General features: G+C 36.8%; 3 protein-coding genes across 21 annotated transcripts; 2 read left to right on the top strand and 1 right to left on the bottom strand.

The window, feature by feature from the left end:
* Positions 1-85: 85 nt before the first annotated feature.
* On the top strand, positions 86-6,632 carry LOC111253990 (transmembrane protein 179). Of its 13 annotated transcripts, XR_015317584.1 has the most exons (10): positions 97-216; positions 694-782; positions 1,061-1,199; positions 1,583-1,757; positions 2,119-2,244; positions 2,514-2,637; positions 2,998-3,093; positions 3,438-3,652; positions 3,962-4,199; positions 4,452-6,632. XR_015317584.1 is itself a non-coding variant. In XM_022814362.2 (8 exons), the coding sequence occupies exons 3-8, from the start codon at positions 1,088-1,090 to the stop codon at positions 3,522-3,524; spliced, it is 720 nt and encodes a 239-aa protein (XP_022670097.1). In that variant the 5' UTR covers positions 97-216; positions 694-782; positions 1,064-1,087; the 3' UTR covers positions 3,525-3,923. The 13 variants fall into 13 exon arrangements, 11 of the variants coding, with proteins under 11 accessions (XP_022670098.1, XP_022670097.1, XP_022670094.1 ...); XR_015317583.1 differs by having other exon boundaries at positions 3,962-6,632; XM_022814362.2 differs by lacking the exons at positions 3,962-4,199; positions 4,452-6,632 and having other exon boundaries at positions 1,064-1,199; positions 3,438-3,923.
* Positions 6,633-8,556: 1,924 nt separating this feature from the next.
* LOC111253989 (EEF1A lysine methyltransferase 2-like) lies at positions 8,557-13,242 on the top strand. Of its 3 annotated transcripts, none has more exons than XM_022814358.2 (8): positions 8,557-8,575; positions 10,577-10,643; positions 10,879-10,944; positions 11,105-11,216; positions 11,629-11,742; positions 11,827-11,992; positions 12,265-12,366; positions 13,124-13,242. In XM_022814358.2, the coding sequence occupies exons 2-8, from the start codon at positions 10,597-10,599 to the stop codon at positions 13,228-13,230; spliced, it is 714 nt and encodes a 237-aa protein (XP_022670093.1). In that variant the 5' UTR covers positions 8,557-8,575; positions 10,577-10,596; the 3' UTR covers positions 13,231-13,242. The 3 variants fall into 3 exon arrangements, with proteins under 3 accessions (XP_022670093.1, XP_022670092.1, XP_022670091.1); XM_022814357.2 differs by lacking the exon at positions 8,557-8,575 and adding an exon at positions 9,712-10,061; XM_022814356.2 differs by lacking the exon at positions 8,557-8,575 and adding an exon at positions 9,712-10,092.
* A 454-nt stretch (positions 13,243-13,696) lies between these two features.
* Positions 13,697-25,779, bottom strand: Tom70 (translocase of outer membrane 70). 5 transcript variants are annotated; one of them, XM_086975519.1, is made up of 16 exons: positions 25,533-25,779; positions 23,991-24,213; positions 23,134-23,270; positions 21,467-21,562; positions 20,175-20,302; positions 19,889-20,024; positions 19,567-19,674; positions 19,206-19,325; positions 18,839-18,940; positions 18,480-18,539; positions 17,654-17,781; positions 16,954-17,073; positions 16,388-16,499; positions 16,031-16,144; positions 15,620-15,726; positions 13,697-15,445 (listed from the first exon to the last, which is right to left on the bottom strand). In XM_086975519.1, exons 3-16 carry the CDS (start codon positions 23,248-23,250, stop codon positions 15,271-15,273), a joined length of 1,623 nt encoding a protein of 540 aa, XP_086831645.1. In that variant the 5' UTR covers positions 23,251-23,270; positions 23,991-24,213; positions 25,533-25,779; the 3' UTR covers positions 13,697-15,270. The 5 variants fall into 5 exon arrangements, with proteins under 5 accessions (XP_086831645.1, XP_022671094.1, XP_086831644.1 ...); XM_022815359.2 differs by having other exon boundaries at positions 23,996-24,213; XM_086975518.1 differs by having other exon boundaries at positions 24,014-24,213.
* Positions 25,780-26,833: the final 1,054 nt, after the last annotated feature.

The raw sequence follows: 26,833 nt of genomic DNA, 5'->3' as shown, positions 1-26,833 counted from the left end.
TACATAAACGCAATTTCATTCTCTTCGATGCCTTCTGTTCTCGAAATTGTTGGTGGAGGCTGCGGAGTGAACACACATTTTGTATCCTACGTAGGGTTTATTTCAGTTATGTGTCCTGCATTGTTCTAATGGTTGCATCGAACAACGGCCTACACTTGTCGTGGTTTATATTGTCGCTCACAGAATCCACCCTCCGACGCTGGTGTTTGTTTGACTGTATGTATTTACTGTGGATTTAGTTAACAGACCCAAGTTCTGTACACAGCGAGGTGATTACCACGTTGAATGCTAACAGTTTTATACATCACACCCTCCAATGTGCTACTGGCTTGTTTCGGTTAATAATCTTCGATTAAAGATCTGTGGCACTTTTAGCAATCTCGCACGGGGCATGCTAAGTATCATCAGCGAAATAAAACGGGGAGCGGGTTAACGGTAGGAACAGCTGATAGGAAAACTTACTATATGTAAATTTTCCTTCTTCTTATATGCAATTTTTGATTCGAGTGGTGTCTTTCGTTGCCTTTAAATTTAAAGGTAACATTTCGTTGTGAAGAAATTTGACAGATAAAAGTAATTTAAATGAAAATCTCAGTGCGGTTGATATCATAATGTAGTTAAATATATATAACTCATCATTCATGTGTTTTTGGAATACTCGCCTGCGCCATTGCCAATAAATGCTCAAAAAAGGTGAGTTATCATCGGAATCAGGAAGCGGCCAGCATAGCTGGCTAAAGTGTAGGTTTTACGCGGAGACAGAACAAGAGAGGCTAAATAAGGTAGGTAGTCAGTGTCCTTGTTACAGAATGCGTAAAATGATCACTATTTATTATTATGACAAAATAATCTTATATGATCAATATATATTACCTACTGAATAAAAATAAGGCTAATCCAGTTTCTACAGATTTCGTCATATGCGATATGCACCCAGAATCACAATCTTTTATCTAATATTAAAGCTAATTTTTTTATCAAAAAGATTTGTCCCAGCCAATAAACAAACTATGAAAGCAATTTGTTCTTATCTTTTCTTAAAGAAGAATTTGTATTACAGCAGGAATCGTGTCAATAGTCGTTCAGGATGGCCCTAGGCAACATTCCACTTCTAGCTCAAACGACAGTCTACTCGATCAGTCTGCTGCTGTCAATAACTGCATTTGTGCCTATGGCGTGGCATGTACGCGACTTTAATGGTGAGTTTGGATCAATGTTTGTTAACCAAGCATATATTGAAAGTGACACTATTTCGCACAACAGTGGATTGTATCTACATAATAACAGTTGTTAAATTCAGTGTTTTTCACGTGGTGAAGTGAAAATTGCAACATTATTTTGAAAGTACTTATTGTCTTAAGTTAATGAACTTGAAAACTGCATTTCGCCTTTCGAACGATACAAACGTAATATCTCCGAATACTCCGAATTTTTTTCATCGAATAAATTTCCGTTTGCGAACTTTACTTAAAAAAAATCAGTACTATAAACGTAACGCTTTTATATTTTTGATTTGATACTTCAGCTCAGTACTAAACAATAAAGGATAATAATTGAAGCCTATCACTATTATTCTTTAAAGGTCACTGTTTACTGTACACACATGGAAGATTTGACAACACGGACGGCCACCTTATTCCAGTGTGGGGTTCATCCTTTTATTGTGGCCTATCATTGTTTATTAATGCAGTCGCCTTCATCGTGTCCCTTAGTCAACTCATAACAACCAGCGTATTTCTTTACCAAGGCGTCGACAGGTTGGTAGTTGAGCAGTAGCCCGAATCTGAAAAATGGATTTGTTTATCGCGCCTTTTGCCATATTTTCTTCGGCGCGGGATTGTATCAGTCGTTGTTATTGCTTGAGTATAAAACTATAGCATCCTCTATGCCTGTAACGTAAAAGGCGAATCGTTTTTGAATCAAGATAGTATTATAGCGCATCAATCGTAGGGCGAATAAGAATGGTATTAGAATTAAGGGTGAATAACAGTCACGTAATTGTTACGAGTGAAATTTGTGATCTGTATGCGATCACTAATGCAAAGTGACTGTGAAAGCTGAGCCTATGTAACTTCTATGTAACGTTCCTGACTGTTGTTTTCTCTTTTGTGCGTCTAGCTCATTCCTGAACGCTTTTGTAGATGCTGTAGTGTCGTGTGCAATAGCGGCTACCCTGTTCGTGTCTTCAGTCTTCGTCTCAGACGGTTTTCGGTCGTGGTGTTCAACCATGAAACGATTCCCCGGGTAGGCTGTTGTCCTGGTCTTATTATTGGTTTATATTATTGTTATCCAAATGGAAGCTATCTCAGTCATTTACAATCCTAGAGAATCCGAGTTATCTACAACAATTAATGATATTATTTTGAAAATGGTTCGTCCGATTAACATTGAAACAAAAAAGAAAAGAAATCTTTCAACGTCTGTTGTCTACCACACTTGCAGTTATTATTATGTAATAATTATATGTAGTTAACATAAGCAGAATAATAATCAGTCGGGTCCTTTTTTGATAGGTGTGAGGAAGGTTCGGTGATGGAGTGGGATCCTGCGGATGGTATTGTCAGTCTGGGGTTCTATGTAATGATGGGCACAGCCCAGTTCGCACATTGGGCTGGATGGGTAGGATGGGTGCTTCAGGTGAGCGTAATCGCATCGCAAAAGTAAAAATCAGGATGGGTTTCCTTGACAATGATCCTCAAATGTGAATAATTTAACTAGTGCGTAGAAAAAGGTTAGATACCTTGTGTAAAGTGAATTGACACTTCGTGAAATGTTTTATTGAATAACTTTTATTATTACTCGTTATTTATGTACTGTTTGTTCCAAAACGCTATAGGAGTGATAAAATTATATTAAATCTATGTATTTCCTGGAAGCCACAACAATAGTCTAGTACGAGCTTTTGGTTCGTTGAACTATGTTATATTCATTTGTCCGGTTCTCGCGCGCGCGCATTTTGTGAATGGCATTGACTCGCAAAACGTACCCGTTCATCAGAGCGTACTCTGCATCCGAAAACTGTGTATTTACCACGAAAGAGAAAATATCATCATCTCCATGGCACGCGAAAGGAAACTGCTCAACGCCTCTCAGGTTTGTCTAAATACAACAAAATGAATATATTATAGGTTCGTTTGCATACTGTCTATACTTTTAAAAACGAAAAAGCAGAATCGAATAATACGAACTTTGCGCCTGCGTATTGAACAAAACGTTGATATAACGCTAAGGCAATGAGTACTCCACTTTGTTGCAACAGTAGGAATGCTAAATGGCAATTAAGGCTGCATCGAAAAATTTACCAGCGATAAAATGAAAGATGACTCAACTGAGACGTTTTTTTGACATACACGACATAGGCTATATAAGACTGAGAGGGGCGATACGAGGTTGGTAATGAAAAGTCAAACTCGTTTTTGTCACTGCCAAATTTACAGAAAGCATATACAGAAATTATGCAGAATGCACCTTACGATTCTGAGACGCCAGCTAAATATTCGGACAGGGCACTTATTCTCAAGTAAAGGAGCAGCAGCCATATTCCTTAACGAATCAACGAGTTCGTCAACTGAATTCTTCGCGCGGCTGGATCTTCTTTTCAAAGCGATTGCCAGTAATTGCTACGCGTTAATCTTTTCCTATTCTGCCTCTGGTACTGTAATTGCGTCAAATATTAATTCAGGCTAAAACTAAGTACGTGATATTTTTTTTTCGATAACAGAATACGTCATCCAATTTGTTGTACATGATATAGAAAATGAATTTCTTAGACACGTTAACATTGCTTCAGACGCAGCCTGTAATGTAACGCGTAGGCGTTTAAATGAAATTTTATTCATTTATATATTTATTGGTTGATAGTGAGCAAAGTCAATGTATAATGAATAAAATGTATTTTATCGCTTTAGTGCTTGAACAAAGTATTGGTACGTAATAATTGCTATTGACTGGATATTTTCAGGACTCGTACGAATGGATGAATGCGTGTATGGTATGCAAGAATGGGGTGATCATTTATTTAGTTGGGGTAACTTTACCGTGCTAGCGTCTAGTTAAGTATCTGCATATCTAAGGTAAAGTGGTGTCTGTGAATTTGCATGGATTACCGTTACTGCCTGAGTATGTGCCCAAGAAAACAATGACACATAGAGCTGACCGCTGGATGTATAAGGAAGCGTTCTTTCGTCTAGCACTAAGCTGTAAGTCGTGAAATTTTCCTATGTATCATCGTCTCCATTGTCGTCAACGTAGTCCATTCTGTTTACTCGCGCTCGCTCCTATCTTTAAGCGTGTATCTTACGGCGGAAAGTAAGCACTCTTCATATCCCTATATGGTTATAAATGGAGAAAACAATATAATGAAACGCCCTAACAGTAAGATCCTTCTTACTTACTATAAAGAAATCGGTTTTGATAAAGAACTTGGTCTTCCTGTTTGTCATCATTTTGAGGTATAACTTGCTTATGCTTGGCAAAAACCTTTTCAATTCATCCGGGCAACTCAAGCTTCAAAAAGGCCGCACAATTCATGCATCGTGATCATCGGTATTGAGTGCTGTAGTTTAAAGTAGTAAGGATCTTTCATCGCAATGAAAACTGCAAAATGAGGATAAGCTCTAATAGTAACTCCTACAACTTAGGAGTTAAGGACTACCAACTGAGTGTTTGATTTAAAGAGTAAAGGTGACATGTGAAAACGATTTGTAACTCAAAGCTTTTACATAACAATCAGATTTACCCTTAAAATTGGAATAATAACGATCCATATCTGTCAGTTTGACCGGGTGCGATTAATCAGTCGATATTGTGATAACACAATAACTCAGATTAAGCGATCATAGACTTAAATTGGAAAATTTTGAAGATTTGCTAACAGTAAAATCAGCGAAACAAGTTGATGTTGACTAAATACTTTTTACTGACAAACGATTTAAGAAAATATCTTTTTTAATCCAAAACACAAACGATGAACAATGTTGATGCTTGCTTTAGAAAGCAATCTGAAAGCATTGTACGTTTTTTCTTAGCAAAAAGTTACGTCATGTAAAGGAAATGTTAATTAAACAAATACTTATTCAACTTACTTATCGCAATTTAGGTTAAATGTTAAGAGTTACTATTTCAAAGTTACTACTACAAAGAAGCCTAGCGTTATACTGGTCTTATTATGATAAAGTTGAGTAAACATAACTGTTTAATTTAATATTAACAATTGATATTAACAAAAATATATATATCTATCACGAATAGTTTATGCGCAATTGTGGGCCGTGAGTACATGTGTGAAATAAACGTATATCAATTTTATTGTCCAGTGCAGCTCGCATAGGAGCGTGCCTGTGGAACCTAAATCAAACGATAAAGTGGTAACTAATTAACGCTTGATCTAAATCTTATAATAGATATAATGCTACGTTAAAGTTATATATTTAAAGGAGATGATCTATAAAAATAAACAAGTTAGCGATATCCTAACTAATACCACTAGCTGCAATTACTATGGTTCCTTGACAAATAATAGGGTTGTTCCTGTTTCTGACGTGCTTCAATAAATTATTTATAGAAATCTGAGAATCGCTAAAGTGAGTTTGCCCTGATTGGAGAAAAAAAAATTATGCTTTTACTTCAAACCATAAAAAGTAACTTGTAGAAAAGCATTAACGGTAATTACATACGGAATTCTGCAATCAGTTTAATATTTTTATAAATTAAGGTAAATTTCATGCGATTGATGAAAGATTAATCTGGCTACTAGCAGCTCGTCTGTGACACTTGTACGCAACAAACACACACACACACACACACACACACACACACACAAGACATATATTGTAAAATATTGGTTATAAGAAAAAGTCTTGAGAAAGTTCTGTCACATACTGTAATTCTATGCGAGCGTCTGTTTGATAAATCTAACAATGTTTCATTACATGTGACGGATTCATCTTACTGTAGTTAGATATATATATTGTATAAAAGAAGATACGTTTAAAAACGAATAAGAAAAATTCAGAAGCTGATGCTGATTAACGAAAATTAGGAAACGGCTGATTCTATCAAAACTGTCGTCATCCACGAAAAAGGCCTTCACCTCACCATCAATCATATATTCGTAAGCGACTATGAATATTGTCCCGCCTTCAAGCAAGTGTCGACACAAATCGGAAAAGAAATATTATATATAAAAGTATATATGTATATACATATACATATACAGTTTTCCATAGCTTATGCTGTGATCTATAATTATATATGTATATATGATGAAAAATTATATACACCATAAATGTTGCTGTATGTATTATATAACCTAACCACATGTTCCATATATCATATGCAGCAGGAGTGCGAGAGAGATACAGTATTTGTCAATATCTGGTTTTTGAACAGCATGAAAATGACTATATGGGATGCTCGTTGCAACCATCATAGCTTTAAGATATTTCAGTTTAAACGCAAAAATATAAATAAAAAGTTAAAATTAGGATAAAATTTCGTACAATCTCTAAACAAAACAGAGCACCCAACAAAAGCGCTTAAGGGGATGCGAATAATTTCACCTAAAACAAGCATTTATTTAGAACATATTTGCTAGTTTTAGTAAAACGGCACATCGTGTTGTTGGAACTCATTGCATGACTGCTTTTATTTCTAAATAGGTATGTCACCTAATTGGCCATAAACCAGTCAGCCCCATTTTGATGGCTTAGAATTTTTAATCTGCCAGCCCATTTGCTGCAGCGACTCAGTGAGATTTACAGCAACATTTCTGTTGAAAATGAAATGAAAAGCAAAAAGAACAATAATATTTACCTTTTAAGTTGTCGCAGATCTCAGTACGATACGTTTAAAATGGGTAAGTTAAGCCCCGATGTTTCGGACAATGCCAGCAGGCTAATCACCTGAGCCTCGGCTTACCGTGTTTGCGCGCTAATCATAATTATATAGGTAATCCCAACCTCATCTCCATAAAAGGTGTGTCTCTAATCTTACCATTTACACAACCACATATATTGGGTGTACGTATCTGCTAGCCGGTCAGCAACTTAAGGAGCGAAAAAAATTCTAAAAAATTTAAATTGTCAGAGAACTTCAAATAGAGTAAAAATTTCTCTTATATGGAGTGATACTCTATGGAATGACTTTAGTATAACTCCAATCCAAAAAGAATATTGTATCTCTGAAGCCAATATTCTATTTCTAGCTAGCCTGTGAAAAATTATTCGGCTTTTCCAAGTAAAATTGAGCTGGACAAATGAAACTAACATCAGCTTTACAGTGCTATCATTATGGGTACTTGACAGTCATTGATGCTGAGCCTGGACTGAGCTATCACAATAAATTTAATATTTATTATTCCATTATAATAATGCACAAATGTGACTTGCTATCTTCGAAAGTAAGATACTACAACGTCTCATAACAAATAATAACAAATACCGGTTTTTAACTACGAGAATGACTTTTTGCCAACAGATAAATTGATTCGGCGTAGCTGGGATGCTGGCTTTTTGAACACAGGAAAAATGCCTCCAAGCTAATTGTGGGTTTCCTTTTTGAAGCCAGCTTATAAAGCAGCAATCTCAATATCTACACCGTACACTAGCTACCTAGACCTTTCTGCGCTTTGAAACTGTAAATTAACGCAATTATAACTAATATGAAACACACATAAATACAAGGATCAGATTTTTTGCTATGTACCTGTGATTTCTTGTCTTTTCCACACTGTTATATATCTCAGACCTATACAATGTTTATAGGCTACCTTTTTCATTTCCTATTTTATGACCTTACTCTCAACAGCCAGTTCGTGGTACATTCGCCCCAACCTACCTCAAACTCTTTTGTTTTTCGGCACTTCACTCGGCTTAAACATTTCTTTCCTTTTCACCTTGTCAAATCCGCTAAAAATATAATCTCGTCTTTTCAAGCATTTATTCGTGCAAATAGTCGTTAGCAAACGTTAGCGTTTTTTTTTTGTTCTTTGCGTACTCCGCCTACATGACATTTCCCAAATGGTTTTTCAATTGTTCTCGCAACTATATATTCTAAACCTATTGATCCGTCATCTTTGCTTTTTGGTGACCTTTCTTTGAGCGCTTATGATTTTATCGCTTTAATTATTCCGGCGTCTGCATACGCCTCAAAACCCTGGTACTGCGTACAGCGTTCAGTGATGAACTGTGTGGATTACAATTTACGATCGTTTTGGTTTCTTGTTGCACCCCGTCTTCGCAAGCTGCGTGTTTATTTTCTCCTTTGTCTCTATGACCTCTATAACAAGATAACTCAACGTCTGCGATGTACAGAGTCGCGGCCCTACAAAAGCGATTAGCAAAGTAAACAGCTTTTCGGCAACGTATGCGATGAAACCTTGCGATGATGATGATAGATGTAGTAGCCTCATTTTCTTATTAATTCTTCAGGGTGCAAGGAGCGCCTACGATGGCTTTACCTAGACCTACACGATCCTTTTATCAAATCGAAAACTAATGAAGTTGCCAGATAGAGTTATGCTGGGCCAGCAGCCAGTCTACGTGAAGGGCATGAGGAAATGTTACCGACGCCACAGGTCAGTTTTTCAAAGTAATCTGGCATTTAGCAGCTAGCATGTGGCTGATAGTGCCAGCGATCCGTACATACAGGAATTTGAAACGTATGCCTATGCCTAGGTACGTACTTACTTAGGAGCAGTGTTCTGAAGGTTATGAAGATTCAGCCCAAATTACGAACACAACGCTGGAATCCGTTTCGCATAGAGCAACTTGACTGCGATCTCGGAGGATATAGGTACGGGATAAGTTATAAGTAATATCAATCTAAGCGTTACATTGAACAATAGAAACGGGCTGTGTAGAGCGACTTATTATTTACAAAGAAAAACTCCGGTTTTGCCGCCGATCCAGCAAACCGATGTGTCGTAGTTATGATTCTCGCACGTGTTTTTTGACGACGCCAAGTAAGGAAACTTTATATGTTGCGGGTCGTTTTGGAGAAAAATGCATCTACGATTTTTGACTTACGACGTCTATTAAAGGTCTAATTGTCAGCCATAAACGATTGCGTGCATGACAATACGATGTAAGTCGGTGTGTTGTTGAAGATAGGTATTTCAGTGAAAATGATGTCATCGGTGTCAAGCACGCTTTGAAGTTTGTTAGTGCTGTTAGGAACGATAAGCATATGTAACAGACTACGTTCTTAAAGTTCCAACATTGTCACGGCATCGGTCCTATGTGTTTTTGGTATATAATGCCAACTAAGTATCGATATCTGATATCAAAACCATGACAAACGACGCTTGGCGCCGAAGTTTATCACTCCTCCGTTCTGCAAGGAAAAAAAATTTTAAATTCCTACATGTGGTAACGCACACAGGTTCACGGAGCCGTTTGGTGTATCAACTTGGGCTGCCGTTAAAGAATAGGGACAAAAATTACGCTTTGCACTACACCAGCTTTCCGCTAAAATACTTGTAGACACTAAAATACAAATTATATATTTATGAAATATGCCGTCTACGATTTCTCTACCTAAAAGAAAAAAACACTTCTTGAACGATCGAGGGTTAAGAAAAACTACTGACATTAACGGATCATTTGGTTGTCGCTATCAGTAACTAAATACGCAAGACAGAACGGTTTCTTGTGTATACGTATATATCAGCTGAAACATCAACGGGATGACCCTGTCACTATAAAAACAGCAAGACGCAGTCTGTCCAGCTCAGTCCACACCATCGGACAGTGGCTATCTCTTTTCAAGATGTTCCCTTATAATAAGCCCCCAATTTGTCTTAATTGATCATCCTTGAGAATGTCTTGACAGCTTCACTTGCCTTTTCTGTTCGTATCCACGATAGTAATACTACACTACCTCTTGAAAGATCTATCTGGTTTAGTCATTTTATTTTCTGTACGTGTTAATCGCAGATGACCTTCTCTATATTTGTAACAATATATGTCCGTAAGTTGTTTGGTTACCAGTGGTGTGTGGTTCGTGCTATGACGGCGAGTACTAACTTCCAGCGTCTTTTCTTCTTGGATTCTGCCGCTTCGGTATTTAATGTCGCTCATAAGTAAATTAACAGTACGTATGTATGAGGTTGGATTAGTACGCTAAAATAATGCGTACATATTTTAATCATGCACTGCAGATGGTATTTAAATTGTTTAATGACGTACTAATTAATAATTAATTTATGAAAACACTTAGATCATTAGCTATAATAAAAATACCGAAATTGCGAAGACCATACTTCAGTATTTCGAAGTATTTACAATTTGATAGGCCATATAATGTTACGTTCTGTGTCAAGTTGCTTGGCTTGGTAGCCAATCGAGTACCAGAAAATCATAAGCGCGATCCACAGCGCGAGTAAAGGCTGAGCCTAGCAGACGACAGAAAAGCGCTCACTGCAACGTTCGAATGTATGAACAAAGCACGCGGGCGGCTATAATCGGCACTTAATCTGTTAATTAAAAACCTTGCTTTGCGGTTTAAATACTATACACAGAAGCCAAACAAATTGATAAAGTATCAAATTATTTCGTCTTGTGTATATGTTTTGTAGTAATTCTGTTTCGACACAAGATGTCCACAGAAGAACTTAATTCATGTGACCTCGGAACTAAAGAATAGTAAGTAACAAGTTGGCATTTTCAATCGTTTAAAATCTATTTCATGACAATGATAAAAATAAACTGGTTCGATATTACGTAATTCAACATTGGTGTGTCAACTAGGAAGAAACCCTAAATACGCGTCATTATAATAATTCGTACGATCAGCTTCGCACGATCAAGCTTCTAGTTCACCATAGTTTTATTTTTGTAAATTTGGAATTAAAATAACCTGCTATTGTTTTGTTTCTAGTTGGGCATCGGCCTATGCAAAAGAATTAAAAAACTTCGAAGAATTTGGCGATGAAGGGGAAATATGGTAAGAATGGTTTCTCTGTAGGCACACTTTGAATTCCATCAGAAACAAACATGATTTGTTTTCTTTTTTTTCAGACTTTTTGTATTTCTGTTTTAATCTGCCCTTTATCCGTAGTATTAGATAATGCTTGCATCCTTACTGCTTGTGTACTTTTTCTAAGGTTTGGTGAGCAGAACGAGTGTCGCATAGTGAAATGGGTTGCTAAAAATTTCGCTGTGTCAGACTCTATAGTCGACATCGGATGTGGCAACGGTCATCTACTCGTCCGTCTGGTAGGACTAGCTTTCCTCAATTGTATTATTATTATTTCAACTCTTTGTAGATCTCTGTATAAAATATTGACAGTTTCATGTTTATTTTTCAGTTCAACTACAAGTCTTGAGCGGCAGCGCCACTTTACGTGAGGCTGTTCATAATTAATTTAACATTGCCATTGTAACTCTTCCTGACTATAGGTTTCAATCGTAGATTGGTTAATGGGCGGACTTCTGAGGGCCCGGATTTCACTATTTTATCATGAACGTTATGTGCACTCAGTTGTTTTTTATTATAGACCTGTTTTTCCACAAATAAATCAGGAAGCCCTACTTGGTCTGTCGACTCTGGAAATTTTCAGCCTACACTTTCTAACATGACTCTTGTTTGCTTTGTTCATGAAATGGTCCGTTGAGTATGAAAACACAGGCTGCGGATCACAATTTCAGTTGTTTATTAGGTTTGGACTACGTGGAGGAAGCACTTACTTTAGCAAAAAGCCTTGCTGTTTCTAAGAACGTTCAGGGCTCCATAGGCCATAAGGTGAGTTAGTTGAATATTGTTATTCATTATCCGACTCTAGAGAGAGAAAATTATGCATAATACTCTATCGTGATTATATTTCAGGTTTGTGATCTTCTTTCGAGTCCGCTTACTATCTTAGAAAATGTTGGCACGATAGCGCACGCAGTCGTTGTGGACAAGGGGACCTACGATTCCATTTGTCTTATGCCAAATATGGATCAGGCCAAACGGAATGCCTATATACAAGCAGTGAAGACTCTCATCACAGGTTAATAATCAATTCAAAGTCTTTTCTTTAAGAAGAAAATGTGCAATTTATATAGGTGATATTAATAAAATGAATGCTATATATGTTCGTTTCACAAGCGAATAAAAAATATCTTTCGAAACCGACGCAATAAATTTATATTAAATTGACACCAAACAGTTGCGTTCTATTATAATCAAACATAAATCGTAATTGGACCCAATAATGACGAACGGTCTAAAGTACGTTGATTGGCGTATAGTAATAATAATAATATGAATTTTTTCATTTAGGTTCATGCAATGGCGAAGATCAAGAACACAATGCACGTGGAAGATTCCTAATTACGTCTTGTAATTGGACTCGTGACGAACTGTTAAGTCACTTTACAAACGGTGCGTTTGTACATGTATAATAAAATCAACGTATGTAATATGACGCGCTCATGATAAGATCAATTTTTTGGCAAGAGGTGACTCGCCCTACTATCATGATGTAAGCTGTTCGAACTGAAATACAATTGAATATCTTAATCACAGTTGAGATGGAAGTTTCATTAAGATTATAACGAAATGGGTTACTCGTATAGTTTGTTACACAGTAAGCAAGAATGTTTGGACGGCCAAAGAAACTAATATTATCACGCGGCGTCAAAATCAAAGCTTATTTTGCATTCGTATATTGAATTCTTGAGGTTTATACTCATGTTGCTACGTAACAACCCAGCCATCGCTAAAAGTCTATACATAGACACAAAATACCGTGCTGTCATCATGCTAAGATATGTAGTCTTTCTCCCTTTTTTTTATCTTTCGTATTAAAACACGCTCCCGCTATGGCATACATATTACATCACGATCACTGATCTAAAAATAACAGGTGCGAATATCAACTAGAAGAAGTCTTCAATCAATCAGACGAGCAAGCACAAAACTAGGTATTTAGTTTGCTGTGACTCTTTGCGCATGCCGCGTTTACGAACAGCTTTTTGTGGCAAGGTAGCAACAAGAACCTGAGCATAGAGAGGCTTCGTTTCGTGGCCAACGGTAACACCGGATGTAAAACTTGAAACATAGGGAGATCCCCCATAAGTCAAGGAATATCTACATGTTTATATAAAATGTGGTGTTGGATCTGCATCTTGCGTTTCAGACTTTGAACTCGTTGAGGAACTTCCAACACCTGCAATCTCATTTGGTGGTAAACAAGGAAAAACTGTCACCTCATTAATATTCAAAATAAAAGCGGCGCAGGTTTGAACGTACATTCCATATCAATCCATTATTATTGCATGCTTCATGTCTGTACAGTGTCTAAGGATCATAAATATTATAGCAGAAAGCCTAATTTTAAGGATACCGCTGAGTACTTGTAACGTTAATCATGCCATGCCATTTCGTATGATCACAGTTATTTTATATAGAACAGTAGTAGAAGAACTTGTTGTTTATGTCAATGATGACTCAAGAATAACTAATCCCGATACTCCGCAGTTGGGAATAATGCTTGTGGCAGTATGTATATAGTTAGTTACAGTTAATTATTACTCACCTCTAAACGTCAGAAAAGCTACGTTGCGCATTACTTAAGAAGATCAACTGATAATTCTAGCCGTGCTTTTTTTATAATGAAATCATTAGATTTATATGACATGCAGATTCTGTTAGATGATTATTATCAACTACGTACTGAATATAAACCCAAACCAATGAAGACAATCTTCGGTGCGGTATCTCTATCTTTATAAGCGAAATGTATTAATATAATCAACTAATAATGACAGTTAATAACACATCTACCAACAGATTTTTCATCAAAAATTCACTTTTATTAGACGCCAAACCTAAAAGGGCGTTCATAATTACTACAATTACTCAACGACATTCGTGACGACATCTTCCTGGTTATTTGCTCGAGCTCTTTTTTATTCCGTTTTCACGTTTACTTTTAGCTCAATCGGTGGTGCTATTATTCTGTACCCCTTTCGCATTCATGCCCCTTTCTTTTTTCTCTCACTCTTTCGAATATCATTGACGCGCACATCTCCCCTATTATACCCCAGGCTTTATGTGCATGGTGCGGATGTGTTTCGTGTCTAAGTCCCTCTCATGTATATGCAGTTGACACCTGTTTAGTACTGCCAGTTTTATTTTTTTTATTTCTTGCTGGAACTAGTTTTCAACTGTATTTCGGCACAGTGACTGTCTATAAGCAGCTTGATTTACTAGCACTCGTTCTAAAAAAACCTTCTAGTTCATCCGTGCTACACACTATAAAATGACTTAAAAAAGTTTCACAAGGCTATCTTCGTACAACTAGATCTTCCGAAGCTGCGAAATTTGCTTCTCTATAAAACCTTTTTATTAGCCCACAGTTACTTATATATTGTTATCACTAATTGGCTGAGCTCGGGATTTCTGTTACTTGTTTAGTGCATACGGTGAGCATATGAGTATAGTGTATTAGATGTATTTTTGCGTACAAAACAGGTAAAATTGTAACCAGGTTTGAACGAGTTAAAGGTATGCTTATCTTCACAGCACGTATAAAACTACTTTTCAATTCGTATGCAAAAACAACATTTTACAATACTTATAAATTTTTCAAGCAATATTTTTCAATTTGGACACTTGTTGTCGTTAAAGAAAAGCAAAGATTTCTTTCGGTTCTTTCAAGTTTTTGATAGTCCGCAAACCTTTCATCTGATTGAAGTTTTATTGTGAAAGCAAAATCACGTAATAAATTCTTCTCAGTGACTAATTTACAGTAAAATCAACAATTATAGAGAGTCGCTCAAAGCAGTTTTTGGTTTTTTGATTGGATTTTCCTGAGAAACGCGAACAGCTGACCGAAATCTGTAGTAAGCATGACAAACAGTTCCTTTTCTTTTATTTTTTAATTTATATTTAATATTTGATCTTATCCGTATGTGCATACGATTTAATTAAGCCCAAAATGTACTTGGCTTTAGCATCATTGTTCTCATGGGATTCCTTGGGGAGCTACAATTGAAATTGCTAATAACATGAAATTACAACAAATTAAGTCTAACCAAAGTTAAGTAGTGACTCGATTTGGTTTCTTGTATAGGTGTCAATGCTATAGTCAGCATACATGTGCGTGCTATACAGTTATAGATTTTAAGCGCACAAAGACCAAATGCACGGCTTCATCTAATTGTATTGTTCGGACTACGAGGTGCCTGACTTTTGGATACCAGAAACATGTGTAAACCGCTCAGGGTAGTTCCCATTGGATTTTTTCCTATATCGTAAATGGTATTTGACTTTCGTGGTCTTTTAATTCACTGCCAGTGGTACGGAAAAGAGTGGTACTTCTGTACCAAATTTCTTACTCGCTGACATCTGAATTTCAGCAGTTGTTTTCAAGCCGATCAGATGGGCAATTTCGGCTTCTGTCTGCGCCATGGCGATGCCTTTGTCCAGAAGTGCAATGCCCTCCACCATCTGACCGCTGCAATACGTATCGAGCAACAGTAGATTAGAGCAATGTTTACTTATATTTTTAAGTATTAAGTGATGATTTTTGAAGGGATTGAGCCTGCGTTTGATATGCTCTTGTCTGGATCCATTCAGCATTATAACTATTTAAGATAAACAGTTAATTCTGGGCAGTTAGTCTGCTTACGTTTGTATGTAAAGGGTGCCGAGGGTTTCGTAGGCGAGTTGGCACTTTGGATCATTTTCGATGGCCGTCTTCATGAGGGCTACAGCGCCACGGATATCCTTTCGAGCCTTGGTAAATTAAATAAATGACGTTAGCACGCAATCTAAGTCTACAGTATTTTATGTGATATGACTAATTTGTGTTGCATTAGATACGACCGAAAGCTTTAAATGGTCATTTATTAAAAATAGTTTCCTTTGAATGAAATACACTGGAATAGCGGAAAAGCCAGTTCAGTTATTCTGTTAAAGTAAGCGCGCTGAGTTCTTTTAACAAGATCTCAAGTCGCAAAATTAAGTAAACTATGTTCTTCACGTCTCATTTCATAAATAACTGTCGCTGAGCGGCAAAGATGATTGAGCGATGCATTACCTGCAAGGCAATGATACCGAGATGCACGAATCCCGCAGAATCTTGAGGGTGAATTTCAATGAGTTCATTGAGGTATTTCTCAGCGGAGTCATACTTTTCTAGACCCATCATTAGCTAAAAAGTGCGTATAGTAAGCAAAATATACGTAGTTATTGTTAGTAAAACTACGGGTCCGGCGGTGAACTAGTATCTAAAAATGCAACTCAACATGCATTGTTCGATGTGTTGGAGCGGCCACGTTGAAGCAAAAAATTATTCGCTATAGCGTATTGTCTGATTCCACTGCACATTTTGGTCCACTGCACATATATCAAGGTTGGCTAAGTCAGGGGCGACATTGAGGGATCACCAACTAACCTGAGCGTAAAGGAACAGCACCTCAGAATCATTAGGGAACTTCTTTAAGCACTCGTTGAATTTCTTCCTTCCAGCATTTTGCTGTGCACGGTCGTTGAATCGTGTTCCGGCTCTGTGAAAGATTTAGATATTTATATTCTGAAGTAGACGTTTGATCGTCTCCGTTTGCAGAATGTTCACAGTAAAACTTCGCATTCGTACGATCACGATTAAATAATACACTCTTTGCAGAATAGCGACGGTAAAACTTTGCATCCACACGATTACAAATAAATATTAACTTCGATAGCTCACCTACACAAATGAAGCGATTTAGCTACGACTATGTGACAGTTTATGCTTTCCCTATGGAGCTTTTATAACTAGAATTTCTATGGCTTTATTTGGCCCTAGTTTTCGCGCTATCTATAACCAAATTCATCATAAAAAATATCGAGACTTACAGGCGAAATAATCCATTTGCAAGAAAACTAAAAGAGTTTGGGAAATAGCGCTTAGACTGCAGCAGCATCAAACGGTGGTAAAAAAAATCAGTTAATTTTTTCATGCCGACTAGTTACTATTACCTATATTCTGTGTAGGCTAACTGGACGTTGGGAGACACAAAATCAGGCTTCAAAAATGACGCAGTTGCGAAATTCTTCACCGTCTGATCAAGTTGGTCTAGGAGCAGGTAGACTTGACCGCTGAAATGATAAGCACGTTTTTGGAAATTATCATCCATAAATAGCAACGATGCCCGGAAACAAAATTCATTGTCACTGGTATCGAGTGGTGGAAGTCAATCTTACGGAACGAACTGTGCGTGCTATGTTTAACCGTGCTTACTAACTCGCATCAAAATTTTATTAAGGGATTGTAGCGATTAGGTGTGGCCTATTCGAGTAAGCTTAATACGGTTAAGGAAAAAATTGGGAACAGTTATAAGAAGATTCTTCCCAATTTTTTCAAGTCAGGAAATAAGTTTGGTATTAAGCCCACTTTCTTTCTATTTCTCTGCCAAACCGAATTCAGAGACAGACCTACTTGCATCTACTAGATAACTTAGAAGATATATCGCCTATACCATGGTAATTACGTAAAATATAAAATCTAGTAGTAGATACCCCAAAAGTGTCAATACATACTATACTCTGTATAAATATAGGCATAACTTTAACGGATGGTCCCGGAATTACAGGGCTTACCTATTTGACAAAAGTTACGCTTATTATCGAAATGGGACCTTGACACCCCACGTTTTTATCATACTAACAGAACACATACCGATGCAAATAAATGTCTGCATTGTTAGGATCCAGGTCGACGGCTTTTTGAAATGTAGCCAGGGCTTCTTCAGTCTTCTCGAAGTGAAGTTCTACCGTAGCTTTCTTTATCAGTCCATTGACCCGAACCTAATGTAGACATACACATTGTTTGATCCAAAGCTTTAAAATTCCATTATTTTTATCCGTAAACATAAGAAAGAGGGCTCAAGTCTTCAGTTAGAACAGCCTTCTATTTTTAATCGATAATTTCTTCCCCAGAAATGGTATTTCCTCTTTTAAATAATGTAAATTTCTAATTATTGTTTCTGATATAATTGATTTTTTTCGTCATTTGTTAAAATGAAAGTGGGTGTCGTTTATTAAGATATACGTTCCATAGAGAAGCTGCAATTAATTTAGGTATTTTTGGTCTTCATTTGGCTGGAGTTTCTTCTATTTCAGGTTCAATTTTTTTTTAACTATTTTAAATACACGTTCTTATAAAAACAAAATGGAATTTTTCCTTTACTTATATGATCTGTCCTTAATACAATTATTTTGTTGTTCTGTTTACATTATATTAGGTTGGTTAAAAACTAACGTCATTACATAGGTAGACAAACAAGTTCAACTTAGTGCTATTATATATAGTAAATGGAGATAACCTGCTATCAAATGTTCATTTGAATTAAAAAAAAAATATATATATAAAGGAGATAGTGATCATATAACGTAAATGACCACCTAGGCGAAGCTTCGATATTAAATATACCATCGATGCATCGACTAATAATGACTATAAACCAACGTTGATAGTTTTAAATGATCCTCAATTCATAAATTACCTTGATGTCAACGTTCTCTCGGCTTAGAAGGTTCTCGACATCCTTCATCGCTTCAGTGACCTTCAACAAAAGAAGAGCTATCTGGGTATACACATAGATATATTGGCATCATCTACTTGCTCAATTGGTTGTGTTTCCTGAAATTGTGTCCTCCTAGGATATAACGTGTTCAGGATTAATATATACTATGCTGCCCTGACCAACTAAGCTGTAGAACATGTTTAAACGTGTTGAGTTGGCCGTTAAATGGTTGTCATTTTAATCAAAGCTAAAATTTTCCATACTGCTTTATTTCTCCATGTCCTTCTTTGTGCCATCTATTAGTATTGAACACAGACCTTGGCTTAGATTTTCCTTACCTTTCCTGTGATAAGGCTAAAACCTGCTCTTAGAATCAGGGCTTTGTCCACTTTTTCCTTATTCTGATCTTTCTCAATCTCTTCGCTGCAATGGGCTTCAACCTGCATAGCATTCCCGATACATTATTTTATTTTTACTCTTTTAATTTTTTTTATAAATCAACTTACGGATGTTTATTAAGCATCTAACTATGACTCAGTTAAAACTAAGATGTGTCAATAGAACAACTCGCACATGAAATAAATTTACACTAGCAGATTACCTTATCCGCATTGGGTTTGAAAATTAAAAGGTGCTTAGGTGATTCACTAATGCAACTTTTATTCAGTGTAAAGACATGATTTAAGAAAATCCGACATTACTCACCGCATCCCAGATTTCATCCTGAAGATCTTGTAAGGCCAAATCGTATCCACTAGGCGGCATGTGACTCTTTTGCTGTGGCACGTTATTGCGCTTAGCATTCAAGTCTAAAATGACGGGGTCCTGAAAAACATTGAAACACAAATATCTAGCCTGAAACCGGGAAATTCGCGTTTACTCCATCAGAATGCTAATCGATTAAAAGACCATCTCATTTGTAAAGCAGAAGTGTTATACAGTAGTGTTTGCCTTTGTATAATATTTGGAAGTCAGTGCCAACAAAAACAGAATAGAAAAACTAGAGTGAGTAAGTACATAACCAAAATTGGATCCTACATCTTCAACAATAGATCTGACATTTTACCTCAGAAAACGAACGAAGGAAGTTCCGAATATAAGGTGATGACGGAAGTGAAGGTTTTCGCTGATGGTATATTTCTTTAGCTTGCTGAGCTCCGAACAACTTTAACATCTGCTCTCGCACAAAAAACTTATTAGCTTCCGCCGAACCGCATAGATATATTTCTGTGTTTTCGCTACCTTAAATACTAAACTTCAGTAAGCAAATAATTTCTAGGAAGAGAATAAATTGTCTTAGGAAAAATAAATTGTCTAAACCTTGGAGTCCATATGAGTCCTCGATTTATTTTCTGTTTCTGATCAAATCTGATGTTAGTGACAAGTACCTTGTCAACCAGCTGTAAAGCCTGCTCATCCTTGAAGTCATTTATCATACAGCTGAATGTTGCATCCTCCAAACATTTTCGCAGTTCTCCACGCTGTTCCCATGCTTTCGCACGACGAAGGTATGCCTTGGAGTATCTGCGGTAAAATAAATCAGAATATTCACAGAAAATCTCTAATAGCGTTTTAATATAGCATTTTCAGCAATGTTGTTATGCTATAGCGTGTATGTACGTAGCCAATTCCGGCACAAAGTATGTATGTAAAGTACCACTAAATAAGTCATACCTTTTGTTAAGTTCAATTGCTTTATTGCAGTCCTGGATGACATTATCAAACATCTGAAGTTTCTCGTAGGAGGCTGCTCTATTCTGGTAAAATATTGAGAGCATCTCAGTTTCATTCACTGGGCATACCTGTAAAAAGTAGCCAAAAACAATAATAGCCAATAATAAATAATAAGCTATGAACCCTAACGTAATAATAAAAATCTAACATTTAGGTGATTGCTTGTGTAAGCGATGACTTTTCGGCTATAAATTCGACGAGACGAGATCGGGAAGAACCTTCTTTTGAATATTAAATTGACTGGCAGCATTTTAGGCCATTTATCTGCGGTCGAATCGATCTTTAGTAATCCATGACTAAATCCATCTAATCATAAATCGATAAAAAAAACGGCATTCAAATAGAAGGAAAAACCTTTCTTCTATCTTAAGCTTCTTTATCTGGTCGTGGAATAATGAATATGGAATAATAATTCAATGTCGCAGAAGCTGATTCATATGATGTGTTATCCAAGTACTATTAGGCTGTTATAAAGCAAACTGGCAGACCTTAAAATTAAATATTTTTTAAACTACGTGTCACTGACAGACGAAGTTTAGTTGGTAAATATTTTAATCTACAGCACACTTGTGAATTAAAACCAGGGGGAATATGTTTACAAGGAAAAACATTTCTTAGTCTTGAAAATCAACACTTTAGTTTTTGTTGCCTGAAGGCCACAGCGCTGCGGAAATTCGGAAGACCCGTGGAAGCGTGCACGGAGGCCTTAAGCAACAGCACAGTAAGTGGAAATGTAAGGTGACGGTAGTACTTTCAATGGAAATCACAGTCATCTGCTACTACGGCATATTCGTTCAAAATGGAACCATGAACGCAGTCCGCTAGTTCGAGTTTCTCAGGGGACCCAGACGGTTGGTACGGCAATTGAAAGCACCCAATCTGGTTGCTTGATAACAATGCCAAACATCATCGTCATACTAAATGATTATCCAATATTAATTTTAAGTAGGATAACGGGGCTTTTCACGGTAAAAAAGAACAATCGGTATTGCATATACCTCTATCTATTCTTTCACTAAGCGATTGACAGAAAATTTATATATCGGAAATGATAGGTGTATGATTGCCCCGAATCCACTAGAGCATTAGCTAAAGTGTTTAAAAAATAAAGAAGAGTTCTTCTAACACATAAATAATCATTTTAATTCAAGTAGATTAACAGTTAGTCTCGAAGTTCGCCGGATTTGTTTATAACAAGTTTATATATTAATACAAAAGCCAAAACAAATTACCTTGATTCCTTCCGAGTAACTTTCAATAGCTGCCTTAAATCTGTTATTGCGGAAGAATCGATTCCCTTTATCCTTGTATCCTGTAGCTCTTTCTTTCTGTAAAATAAATACTAATTCCATCAGTAGAATATAAATAGGCGTTATTACCTATTCATTAAATTCTATTCAAAAAACCTATTCATTATTAGCTATTCATATAAATGTGTGTGTTTCACTCAAAAGCCTTCACTCAAAATAGTCAGTCCTTAATTCAGAAATCCAGTCCAGAAATGCCCAGTATGCGTTTCGTAAGATTAAAGCTTTTATCCGCTATCGGATGTGACTTGCTAAGTTGTCTTTTTATTAACGCCATAATGAACTTAGAGATTAACCTTTCAAACCAGCAGTATATAAGTTTTGAATGCGTATGTTAAATAGAAGAAATGCTTACTATATCTTTTCCGTAAACTCTTATGTTGGCATCTCGTTAATCAGAGTATTATTGGCTAGAGAAAACAAAAAAGTGGTAGTAGAAGTCAATTCCTATTATATCCCGCGACACTGAAGCGACTGTACAGGTCATAAAATTAAGGCATTAATCGTAGAGCCTAACTGTCAACGCAAATTTTTGTGACTATTTTGGTATATAGATCCAGAGGGCAGAGAAAATCCGGAGAAAAACCCAAATTGTCTGGTCAAATAGTTACGCAGTGCCCATAACGGCTGAACTGAAAAGAAATCTATCCCTAAAGCAGAAAACGTCAGTTTTACGGTACCGATAGTGGACAACATTTGAATGGGATTTACGATGTTTAGAATTACAACAGGTTCAACTAAAGCAAATCTTAGTCCTTGATTATTCGTTGTATCCCGTACAATAGTTTTTAATTATAACAATACTGGGCTAATAAGGATTACTTATAACATTTATTTATTTGAATAACCCACAGCTTCATTGATTAGACAATAAAACTGCGAGTAATTGGCTACATCTGACATGGTAGCACCTCAGAAATTTTTATGAAAAGCAAAAAATCAAGGCTCTTGTCATTTGCTACAATCTTTGTCTGTTGATCTCTTTTTCCCCACTTCTATTAGTTCCAGTGAAAAAAAAGCTATACACTACCTTCAGTTAGCAAGGAGTGGTTTATTTAATCACATTAATTTTGTCAAAATTACGTCCCGCTGCCATGTTTGTTCATGGGTATACTCCGGTCACCTTCTTATGGTACCACCTATATTTGACCCTCATTAAGCTCCAGACTGTTGGAATTCAATCGTCACTGAGATTTAACATAACGAGTCGACGGGGATAGGTACCCGGCGCTTGACCCAGTTACTACGACCTTATATTTATCGTTACTCGGGATGCACAAATATTTGTCAATAGTCTATTACTAATTTGTCACGTTGTAAAAAAAAGACAGATATCGTCACATTATTACTATGAGATAGAACATTTTGTCATCGGTAACACCGACACGATAAACACATAGCAGCTACACATACAATAAATTAATAACGAAGATAAATAAATGGACTCTGATTATTATCATTCGGATGTTTAATACATCGTCTGCGCTCGCTGCTTATAGAACATAAACTAGTTATGTCTTACCTTATTCCAATAGAACGGAAATCACTGATAAACAGGCATACCTTAGATTAGCAATACATAGCAAACTAACCTGGGATTTCATTTGCTCGTCGACTTTTTTCTGGCTAACCGCGCGTGTATCGCTTTTCTGTACACCACTAGAACCGGCTGAGTTTTTGCTTAGCGCATTGCCTTTGCGTCGCCTCATGTACCAGTACAATGCAACCCCTGCAATAAGGGGGGCCCCGAATATGATCACATATTTAAGCTTCGAGTCTGACTGTGAATCCATAGCGGCGTCAATGGCCATCGTGCCAACTTCGGCTCTTACGGGCGAAGATACCGATCCTTCCATGTTGTATCCTCAAATCCCTTACACTGCTATCAAGACTCTCCAACGCTTTGCGCGTGCTTCACTGTTTTGTTATTTATTATTACACAGAGACATACACCCGTATTTACAATGCATGCAGTGCGAATTGTTCGGCCTCAAATAATAACCAGCCAACAACGCGCGTTATTCGTGCGCTATGATAGTTGTCGCTAGTCAACGTCGACCAAAACATAAACACACAAGGGTGGCGACAGTGTGAAAAAAACTGATAAGCGTGCAGAACATTCGATATCGCTTCGAATTTCTTCAGTTGGCATAAATAGCAACCGGAAACTGAAACGGGTTGACGGAAAACGAACAGCTCTCATAAGTGATTGCCGTCCGTTATCATCATCGTTGAAAATTCTACGGAACTTATTCGGTTAAAAAACCAGAGAATAAGCTTAGCCGATCTTGCCTTTTGGCCGCCGCCACCGCCGCTGATCGCATGCGCTAACTACACCGCCTTTCAACAGAAACCGTCTGTCTCGCGCATATACGAGAAGAAAAACATACATAGATTCAGCAGACAGAAATGCTAGACACGATCAAGTGAGAATAGATCATAAACTGACTATACCACGCCCAAAGAGCGAACCATTAACGTCACTTATAGACTTCGGCTCTCGGACATAGCCGAATGAATCGACGAATTGACTTCTTTTGACGGCTATTAAGTAGAGTCAACGACAATCTGTCATGGAGCGAGTAGCAGACGACACTGCGCTGAACGGAGAACAGATGGATGGTCATGGGGTCATTTCGCTTGGACCGGCAATCATTCCGTGAACGCAGCGCCTGGAATGGAATATTCTGAAGTTGAACTTTGGTAGACAGAATTTTCTAATGCATCGCATACTTTCCAAAAATATTTTGCCTGGCTATGTTAATGCGTGCAATATTGCAATATATCAAAAAATGCGCTTTCAAAATGGCAAGATCGATTAAATAAAGAGGAAGGTAACACTCCAAGTTCATCCTCATCTATAGTTTACAATAGACTGCTTTAAAAAAGACAAAGATGTTTCTCATAACTCTTACGTTGGCATGCCTCATTTGATCGTACTCTGTAAGCATCGATATTGAAAGAAGAATTTTGGTAAGCTAAAGTGTACATCTATGTTAATGACTAAGAGGCAAGTAAAATGACTTCTAAATAACCACTAGTTAAAGGCCGGCGTTCTCGTGGAATGCTTGCCATATTAAACTAACGCAACATCCCTTAATAATAATAATACTTGTAGTAGATCTAAAAGCTTTAGTAGAGCTGTCATTTGCTGAACGAAAGTTGCTAATTTGAATATTACTCACTATCATCCAATAATCAATCATTCCCTCATCTTATTCGAAGAACGTTCTTCAGAAATTCGTAAATTTCTCATAGTTGGTGGCTAAAATGTTCGTTGACACGTAGATATTCCGGGTAGCTTAAAGGTGGAATGTTGTACTATACTGTATATTTTCGATGTTTTCATTTCGAGTTGTAATTGTTTGTAAGATATCACTGTCCTTTCTAGACTGGCTTTACCTGAATCTCTTCATTAGCAGTAAAAGGCTGTTGTAAAGTTTTGACTACCTGGTGCCTTGTACGAAAATTCGTTTTTACACAGCTTGACTGGAAATATTAGCCTAATAGAGAAAGTAAATTTGTTGATGTTGAAAATGTGTGGATACCACTGACTGTGTTATATTACCAAATCTTTAAAATAGATTTCACCATTTCGTAACCTTATACTATAACTTAGGAAAGAGATATCATAGCACGGAGAAATTATTTCTTTTCGTTATTTAAAAGCGTTTTCTGATGTTTTCATTTTATTTTTTAATCGCAGTGTGATTTACATAAGGAAATATTTTAGCTCGTTGCTCTTTTTCAAGAAAATAGCCAAGTATGGTGTGAGCATCGACGTTTCTCGAAGAGCGTTTCATTTTTATGAAATACTCTTCGTATTCTTATTCGAAGTATTTTGCGCCTTTATATGTCACAAAAGTTTGACTGGCCTTCGAAGTCAAAACTATTATACATCTATTATATTATCTTAAAAAAAAACGTGGTCTAAATACAGGAATGGAGACGGGTAAGGGATCGATCAAACAATTTAAATTGAAATACTTGCATTTAGTCAATGTGATTAATATCGAGTTCCCTCTATATTTGTCTTCAAGTCCTTCGTTGTCACCTTAGTGCGGGCAATAAGTATTGAAGGTAACCACTGAATAAAGGTTCAAATTTTACGTTCGGTACTTACGCCGTTAAACACTGCTTGAGATGGCTGGCTCCTAGAAAGAAACAAAAAATGTCGCGCGGACTTGGCAAAGGCAGTACTTTAAACGTTAAGTCATCTGCACCGAGATGCATAACATCACATTTCATGTTTGTTAAACAATGAGTAGAAATACTAACAGATGTTAGGTAGTAAACGGTCAACGTTATAATGTGTAAAGCATTTCGTCTCAATTCGATCGAAAAACAAGAACGTCAGTAGCTGTATCTTGGATCGCACTTTAAAAAAAATTAACAACATATCGAAAACAAGCTTTGGATGCAAGAACCTTGTCAAAGAACGTCTTACATACACACATTTCAGTCTTTTTCAAATACTGTTTAAAAATTAGACGGGACTATGCTCAGCCGGATTGCGCCACTGCAGGGAAACAAAATGTTAGCTACATATCGTTAGATCGCCAAAAATTGTTGCTGATTCGGAAGAATGCCCCTTTTGCGCTTTCTGTTCCTTCCTAATCAATCAATGCTTAACCCAGGCTATATGCTGAAGGTGTGGTTACCAAATAATGTAAGTACAAAAAGCCAAAGCCGCAATAATGAACACAAGAGCAGATGCTATAGGGTGAAGCGTAGACGGGAATTGTCCGAGGACTTGTCACTAAATACTTAGCTATAATATATATATATATATATATATATATATACTTTAAGCAAATAAAATATACATCGGATTAAGCAAATATTGCCAGTGGTTATTAATTGAGCAGCTAGTGTTCTTTGGGTTTAATAGATGTAACTCACTCTTAAGGCACCACTTATCAACTTATAGCTAAGTATTTAGTGACAAGTCCTCGGACAATTCCCGTCTGCGCTTCACCCTATAGCATCTGCTCTTGTGTTCATTATTGCGGCTTTGGCTTTTTGTTCTTACATTATTTGGCAATTACACCTTCAGCATATGGCCTGGTTTAAGCATTGATTGATTAGGAAGGAACAGAAAGCGCAAAAGGGGCATTCTTCCGGATCAGCAACAATTTTTGGCGATCTAACGATATGTAGCTAACATTTTGTTTCCCTGCAGTGGCGCAATCCGGCTGAGAATACTCCCGTCTAATTTTTAAACAGTATTTGAAAAAGACTGAAATGCGTGTATGTAAGACGTTCTTTGACAAGGTTCTTGCATCCAAAGCT

The sequence above is a fragment of the Varroa destructor genome, unplaced genomic scaffold (assembly GCF_002443255.2).
Source record: "Varroa destructor unplaced genomic scaffold, Vdes_3.0 BEIS01000007.1, whole genome shotgun sequence".
Taxonomy (NCBI): Eukaryota; Metazoa; Arthropoda; class Arachnida; order Mesostigmata; family Varroidae; genus Varroa; species Varroa destructor.
The sequence above is the reverse complement of the archived record's forward strand: the minus strand, read 5'-3'. Positions and strand labels throughout refer to the sequence as shown.